The following is a 7,500-nucleotide window of genomic DNA, read 5'->3' as shown; positions in this document are numbered from 1 at the left end:
CTCGGGTGTACGTACACCGTATGTGGCTACCAGCTGTATTGCCTGAGGCTTCTTATGTCTTAGGCATAAGAGTGTCGAGCTCTAAGTACTGGCCATTAGCTATTAGCTGCTGCAGCTGCAGCAGCAGCAGCAGCAGCAGCAGCAGCAGTTGCTGCTGCTCTTGCTGCAGTTGCCAGATTGAGAGCTTACTAGCAGGAGGTTTGCTGCTGGTACAAAGGAGGGCTGTTGCGCTGCCGCAGTCCCCTACACCTCCTCAATGCATGCAGCAGCAGCAGCAGCAACTGCAACAGCAGCAACTGCAGCAGCACCTAGCGCTGCAGCTGCAGCAGCAGCTAACCACCAATAATGCCCCACAGCTAATGCTGCTGCAGCTGCTGCACCTTGCATGTGCTGCACAAGGATGTACACTAGAGGGACTGCAGCAGCAGCTAATGCATGCAAGCCCTGTCAATGCGCCTGCTGCTGCTGCTGCTGCTGCTGCACCGTTGTGGAGTCTAGCAGCAACAGAGCCATGGGCAGCAACACTGCAGCAGCAGCTGCTGCCGCATGCAGCAGATAAGACAATTGGTGCAGTTTCCTTTAGAGGAGAGGGGCTGTTGCTGCTGCTGCAGCTGCTGCACCAACTGCAGCAGCAGCAACAACAGCAGCAGCAGATACTGCAGGTCAATGGATTGAAGAGTTTGCTGCAGCTGCACAACGGTGGCGATTGCCCAGCAGCAGCATCTGCTGCTGCTGCTGCAGCAGTAGATATCCCTGCAGCAGAGCAGCAGCTTGCTGCTGCTGCACAGTGTCTCTTTGCCCGAGATGGTGCTGCTCCAGCAGCAGCAGTAACAGCAGCAGCAGCAGCAGCAGATTTGCTGCCCCTACAGGAGTGTGCCTTGGAGGATAAGTTGTATGCGTTGCCGCTGCTGCAGCACTTCTCATCATTTGCTGCAGCAGCAGCAGCAGCAGCAACAGCAGCAAGCTACTGCCCAGATCCGCTGCAACTGCGGGGTCTACGTTTGCTGCTGCTGCTGACGTCTCCTGTCCCCTTCAGTCCCCACGCCCCTTCAGGCAGCAGCAGCAGCAGCAACAGCAACAGCAGCAACAGCAGCAGCAGCCGCAACAGCAGTAAAGACCTAAGGACGCCCCTTGTATCAAGGTCGCTGCTGCTGCGCTGCAGCAGCAGCGCAGCAACAGCACTGCAGAGAGGGGAGGCGCAGCAGTGTGCCTTCCTTGCTTATTATGCAGGCTGTCTGCATGCAGCAGCAGCAGCAGCAGCAGCTGCTGCTGCTGCTAAGGAAGCTTCTAGTGTATCTGTTGTGGGGCAGGTGCAGCAGTTCCTGCTGCTGCTGCATGCAGACTCGTCGCAGCAGCAGAAGCTATTTGCTGCAGCAGCAGCAGCAATGAGGGAGTGTACAGACAGAGGAGCACAGCAGCAGCAATCTGCCACAGGAGGACAGCAGCTTTGCTGCTGCAGCAAGGTTCAGCTGCAGCAGCAACAGCAGCAACAGCAACAGCAGCAGCAGCTGCTGCTGCTGCAAGCTGCTAGTGCAGCATATCTGCTGTTTCATGATTTGCCGCTGCTGCCTCAGTGGGTCACCTTTGTTGCTGCTGAAGTGCCGCTGCTGCTGCAGCTGCTGCTGCAGCAGCAGCAGCAACAGCAGCAACAACAGCAGCAGAAACACCAACAGCAGCAGCCCGTGATTAGTGCATCCGTTGCTGCTGCTGTTACACGTGTTGCTGTTGCTGCTGCTCCCTCTGCTTCTATTGAGGGGCAGCGGCTGCTGTGCTCCGTCCTTCAGCACTTTTGCTGCGCCTTGCTGCTGCTGCAGCAGCAGCAGCATTAGCAGCAGCAGCAGCAAGCAGTGCTGCTGCTGCTGCTGCTGCCAAGACAACTCGGGTGTACATACACCTAAGACAAACGTTTGTTTTAATAATAATATGTTTTCTTGTTTCTGCATGCAGCAGCAGCAACAGCTGCAGCAGCAGCTCTTGCTGCTGCTGCTGCTGCTCCTCCTGCAGCAAGGTAACCAAACTATTGATCTTTCCTGCTGCTATCTGCCTGCTTCTGCTGCCGGCCACGACGCTGTGCCGTGTCAGCAGCAGCAGCAGCAGCAGGAGGTGCAGCAGCAGCAGCAGCAGCAGCATATTCATGTTTAACTGCGAGTACTGCATATGCTGCAGTAAGCAGCAGCAAAAGAACGCATGCAGCAACACCAGCTATAAACATATTATCTGCTGCTGCTGCTGTTGGTCTCTGCTGCTGCAGCAGCTTATATGTACCCCACAGCAGCAGCAGCGGCAGCAGCAGCAGCAGCAAAGACCAACAAATAAATTCGCGCAGCACAAGTCTATTCTCCTCATGAAATAATACTTCTCTTAGACTACGACGCTGCTGCTGCTGCTGCTGCTGCACTTGCTGCAATTGCTGCTGCTGCTCTTGCTGCTGCACTTGCTGCTGCTGCTGCTGCTGCTCTTCTTCCTGCTGCTGCTTCGATGTACGCTCACCTCGCCTACGAGCAGCAGACTCCTGTGGGGCCCCCATTACTGCTGCAGTCGTCTACTTCTTGCTGCTGCTGGTACTGTCTAATTGCTGCTGCTGCTGCTACGGCTGCTGCTGCTGCTGCTGCTGCTGCAGTCGACACTACCGCTGCAGCAATACGCAGCAGGAATAGCTGACGGTAGTAAGGATCTGCTGCTGCTCGACTGTTGCTGCCGCTGTTGCTGCTGTTGTTGCTGCTGCTGCTGTCGATATTGCTGAGGCTTCTGCTGCTCATGCCACGGAGGCTCGCTCCTGCTGCTGCTGGTCCTGCTGCTGCTGCTGCTCCTGCTGCTGCTCCTGCTGCAGTGTTATCTGATTCCGAATACACAGACAAGCCTGTGTGCTGCTGCTGCTGCTGGTTCTGCTACTGCTGCTGCTGTTCCCCCTCCTTGCTGCTGCTGCTGCTGCTGCCAAATCGAGTGGCGACGACCTTATGGATCTTGCTGCTAGTAGCGTAGACACCTGAGCTGTATATACACCGTAAACCCTAAACCCTAAACCCTAAACCCTAAACCCTAATTTCTGTAGAGTGTATCTTTATTAAACTATTTATATTTCATTGAATTTGCTGCTGCTGCTCTTGCTGCTGCTGCTGCTGCTGCGTGTGTACTAATGAACTGCTGCTGCTCTTTCGCGGGGCTGCAGCAGCAGCAGCAGCAGCAGTAGCAGCCCCAGCAGCAGCAGCAGCAGAGTGTCTTTATTGCATTTATTTGTTGTTAAGAATTCCTTTTTTCTTTATTTATCCTACATTATTAATCCTTCTTGCTGCTGCTGCTGCAGCTGCTGCTGTTGCTGCTGCTGCGGTGTCTGCAGGACACCAACTGCTCCGGCAAACAGACAGACACTCTTGCTGCAGCAGCTGCTGCTGCAGCAGCTGCTGCTGCTCGAGCCTAGCAGAGGAAGACTCCTTAGCTGCTGCTGCTGCTGCAGCAGGAAGTCCCGCGTCTCCCTGAGCCGCAGCTGCAGCACATCAACAGCAACTGCAGCAGCAACAGAACCAGTAGCAGACATAACATCTGCAGCAGCAACAACAACAACAACAGCAGCAGCAGCAACAACAACAACTGAATCATCAGCAGCAGACGCAGCAGGAACAGCAGCAGCTGTCATTAACCTAACAACAGCAGCAACTCCCTGTACTCCTCCTCCCGCTGCTGCTCCTCCTTCTGCTGTTGCTGCTGCTGCTGTTGCTGCATAATGACGGGGCCTCTAAGGCCCCCAACGTCTGCATGCAGTTTGCATGCGCTGCAGTCTATGCTGCTGCATGCAGAGGAAGTTGGGGCTGTCTCCCTTTCTCTTTCTTATGGTCTTAATATTATTAATAACTTTAAACATAAACTAAAAGATGAAGGTTGGTTGCTGCTGCTGCTGCTGCTGCTGCTGCTGCTGCTGCTGCTGCTGTTGCTGCTGCTGCTAGTGTTGGTGCTGCTGCTGGTTGGGGTGTTGTTGCTGCTGCTGGTTGTGCTGCTCCTATTGTTGCTGCTGGTGTTGGTGGAGGAGTACTGCTGCTGCTGCTGTTGACTGCTGCAGTTACATCTCCTTTGTCTCTGTTGCTGCTGCTGCATCTGCTGCAATTGCTGCTGTTGCTGCTGCTGCTGCTGCTGCTGTTTGTGTTGCTGCTGCAGTGTGGTCTGTATACGAGGCTGTTTATCTTGCTGCATTAACTCTTAATAAACCTAATATATATAAGGTAAACAATCTATACAGCAGCAGCAGCAGCAGCAGCAGCAGCAGCAGCAGCAGCAGCAGCAGCATATGTAGCGATGGTTATTGCATTGGAAGCAAGGAAGAATTTGTTGCTGCACTTGCTGCTGCAGCATTTGCTGCTGCACTTGCTGCTGCAGCATTTGCTGTTGCTCGTGTTGCTGCATGTGCTGCTGCATGCGTTGTTGCTGCTGTGTTGCAGAGCTGTTACGCTGCGTTAGCAGCCCGTTGGGGTGGCAGCAGCAGCAGCAGCAGCAGCAGTTTATTAAGCTGCAGCAGCAAAAGGTTACGTAGTTTAGTGCTGCTGCAGCAGGAAGCAGAAGGAAGAGCTGAGGATACACTCCAATTATTATCTGATTACCTGCAGATACACCCCGGGGATGTAGGGGCAAGAAGAAGAGTTGCTGCTGCTTATAAAATACAGGTACCTCTTGCTGCTGCTGCTGCTCCTGCTGCAGGTGGTGGTGCTGCTGCAGGTGGTGCTGCTGCTGCTGTTGCTGCTCTTCATCTTGTTTACCTTTTAAGTTATAGTCTATTGTCTGCTGCTGCTGCTGCTGCTGCTGTTGCTGCTGCTGCTGCTGCTGCTGCAGGGGAATTACAAGAGCTGTATTTCCTTTCTTATTGCGTAAGTCTATCATACTAACAGCAGCAACAGCAGCAGCAGCAGCAGCAACAGCAACAGCAGCAGCAGATAAGTATTGTTGATAATATACTAATACATAAATAAATAAATAAAATTATTTATTTATTTATTTATTTATTTATTTATTTATTTATTTATTTATTTATGCAGACACCTAAAGGAGTATGGAGGAGACAAGGAAGGATGGCAAGAATTAGCTGGGGTGTACGTACACCTCGTGCTGCTGCAGCAAGCAGCATTTGTTTATGAAGAATTATTGATTAGATCCCCTAATAATCTTTATTATCTTCTTTCTTATGGAGAGGTAATTATAAACCCTAAACCCTAAACCCTAAACCCTAAACCCTAAACCCTTATTTTTTTTTTTTATTTATTTTATTTATTTACCCTTATTTTATACTCTATGTATATACATTTATTATTAAACCCTAAACCCTTATTTATTCATAAACCCTAATTCATAAACCCTAAACACTAATAATATATAACAATACAGGATAAGACGAGGGTTTATAATTAGGGTTTATAATTAGGGTTTATAATTAGGGTTTACTAATAAATAAGGGTTTATGAATAAATTATTGTTAATTAATATATAAGTGTTTATTAATAAAATAAGTGTATATAAATAAATAATATTGTTTATAAATAAATTAGGGTTTAGGGTTTAGGGTTTAGGGTTTAGGGTTTTGGGGTGTATACGCAGCTCCAGTGCTCACTGCAGCAGCAGCAAATAGGTTGCTGCTATTTCTCTCGTGTCTTGCTTCTTAATAAAAATAACTTTAGGGCCCTATGGGACCTACTACTAGTAAGTGTCTCCTTATTTATTTATTTATTTATTTATTTATTTATTTATTTATTTATTTATTTATTTATTTATTTATTTGTCTCCTTTTTATTAAGTGTCTCCTTTTTATTTTCTTGTTGCTGCTGTTGCTGCTGTTGTGTATGTGTTGTAGGGTGTACATGACATAGTGCTGCAGCAGCAGCAGCAGCAGCAGCAGCAGCAGCAGTCTGGTTCAAAGCAGCAGCAGGGTTCATCAAGACAGCAGCAGCAGCAGCAACAGCAACAGCAGCAGCAGCAGCAGCAGAGGGGGAAGCAGCAAAGGAGACGCAACGAAGACATAGAGACAATTAGATCTATTTGCTGTTTTGTTCAATTAGCAATAGAGGCAGCAAATAGACTTACTAATATCTACCAGACACAGCAAAAAGAGGTAAGCAGCAGCAGCAGCAGCAGCAGCAGCAGCAGCAGCAGCAGCAGCAACAGTAGTAGCAGAAGTAGCAGCACAAATAGCAATGCGTGCAGCAGCAGTGCAGCAGCAGCAGCAGTAGTAGCAGCAGTATCTTAGTCATGCTGCAGCACAAATGGTACATTGCTGCTCAGTAGAAGCAGCATCTGCTGCTGCTGCTGCAGCTCATGCTGTTGCTGTTGCTGCTTCTCATGTTGCTGCTATTGCTGCTGCTGCTGCTGCTGCTGCTGTGTGTGCTGCAGAAAGGAGACAGTCTCCTTGCTGCAGCAGCAATAAAACGAATTGATACAATTTCTAAGGCCATCAAGGATTACCAAAAAACAATTTAATTGCTGCAGCAGCAGCAGCTGCAGCTGCTGCTGCTGCTGCTGCTGCTGATGTCGTTGCTGCAGCAGCTGCTGCTGCAGCAAAAGCAGCAGCAACTGCTGCTGCAGCTTATTATACCTGCAGTCCCTTTTTTGCAATTATTTCTTGTTGCGGACTGTGGATTCAGAGTTGCTTGCAGCAGCAGCAGCAGCAACAACAGCAGCAGCAGCAGCAGCAAATTGATTATATTGACTGTGCATGCTGCTGCAGCGCTTGCTGCTGCAACTAAAGAAGGGTGCAGCAGCTGCAGCAGCAACTGCTGCAGCAGCATTTGCTGCAGCAATAAACTGCTGCTTTAATGGAGTTGGGGTCGAAGAGTCACCAACAGAGTCCTGAGGGTTTAGGGTTTAGGGTTTAAGGGTTTAGGGTTTAGGGTTTAGGGTTTAGCTCCTTCCATAAGAGAGCTTTATGAGCCTTTAGCTTATACTTGTTCCTCCTGCTAGGGTTTAGGGTTTAGGGTTTAGGGTTGTAGGTGTGGCTAGCTAGCTAGGGAAACAGCTAGGTAAGGAGAGGGAGACAGCAGTAAACCCTAAACCCTAAACCCTAGCTGTCTACCTCCTTAGCTAGCTGTCTCTCTCCCTCTAGCTAGCTGTCTCCCCCGCTAGCTAGCTAGCTGTATCTGTATATAGCTAGCTGTATCTTTGTATGGCTAGCTGTATATGGCTAGCTGTGTCTTTTTATATGACTAGCTGTCTGCTGCTGCTGTTGCTGCTGCTGCCGTTTCTGCTGCTGCTGCAGCCTCCCCTGACTTCTGCTGTTGCTGCAGCAGCAGCTGCTGTATGTACAACTTGTGTGTGAAGAGCAGTACGGCGTATGCAGTCGGCAGCAGCAGGAGCAGCAGTTGCTGCTGCTGCTGCTGCTGCTGCTGCTGCTGCTGTTGCTGCTGTTGTGTCTACTTATATCTTTTCTTTTGTTGTTTTTATATTTTATTTATTTATAAATAATAAATTATAATTTAATTAAATAAATAATTATAATAAATAAATAAACAGCAGCAGCAGCCGCAGCAG

The 7,500-nt window shown here is 49.5% G+C and overlaps 3 protein-coding genes across 3 annotated transcripts in view; 2 read left to right on the top strand and 1 right to left on the bottom strand.

Moving 5' to 3' along the window:
* EMWEY_00017310 (hypothetical protein, conserved) overlaps positions 1–1,829 on the top strand; it is a gene marked incomplete at both ends in the record, with an annotated part of 10,637 nt that extends 8,808 nt beyond the window's left edge. Inside the window, one exon of the mRNA XM_013479894.1 lies at positions 1–1,829. This exon is cut by the window's left edge and continues 664 nt beyond it. Within this exon, the coding sequence (XP_013335348.1) occupies positions 1–1,829 (1,829 nt within the window).
* Positions 1,830–2,888: 1,059 nt separating this feature from the next.
* Positions 2,889–4,866, bottom strand: EMWEY_00017300 (hypothetical protein; the record flags this gene model as incomplete). The annotated part of the gene is made up of 3 exons (XM_013479893.1): positions 2,889–2,991; positions 3,273–3,504; positions 4,590–4,866. 3 exons carry the CDS (start codon positions 4,864–4,866, stop codon positions 2,889–2,891), a joined length of 612 nt encoding a protein of 203 aa, XP_013335347.1.
* Positions 4,867–5,054: 188 nt separating this feature from the next.
* On the top strand, positions 5,055–6,223 carry EMWEY_00017290 (hypothetical protein, conserved; the record flags this gene model as incomplete). Its single annotated transcript, XM_013479892.1, has 3 exons — positions 5,055–5,075; positions 5,578–5,679; positions 5,831–6,223. The coding sequence occupies 3 exons, from the start codon at positions 5,055–5,057 to the stop codon at positions 6,221–6,223; spliced, it is 516 nt and encodes a 171-aa protein (XP_013335346.1).
* Between the last annotated feature and the right edge of the window lie 1,277 nt (positions 6,224–7,500).

Source organism: Eimeria maxima, genomic scaffold (genome assembly GCF_000499605.1).
Source record: "Eimeria maxima Weybridge genomic scaffold, Emw_scaff144, whole genome shotgun sequence".
In the NCBI taxonomy this organism is placed as follows: Eukaryota; Apicomplexa; class Conoidasida; order Eucoccidiorida; family Eimeriidae; genus Eimeria; species Eimeria maxima.
Note: the sequence above shows the minus strand (reverse complement) of the source record. Positions and strands in the feature narration are given on the sequence as shown.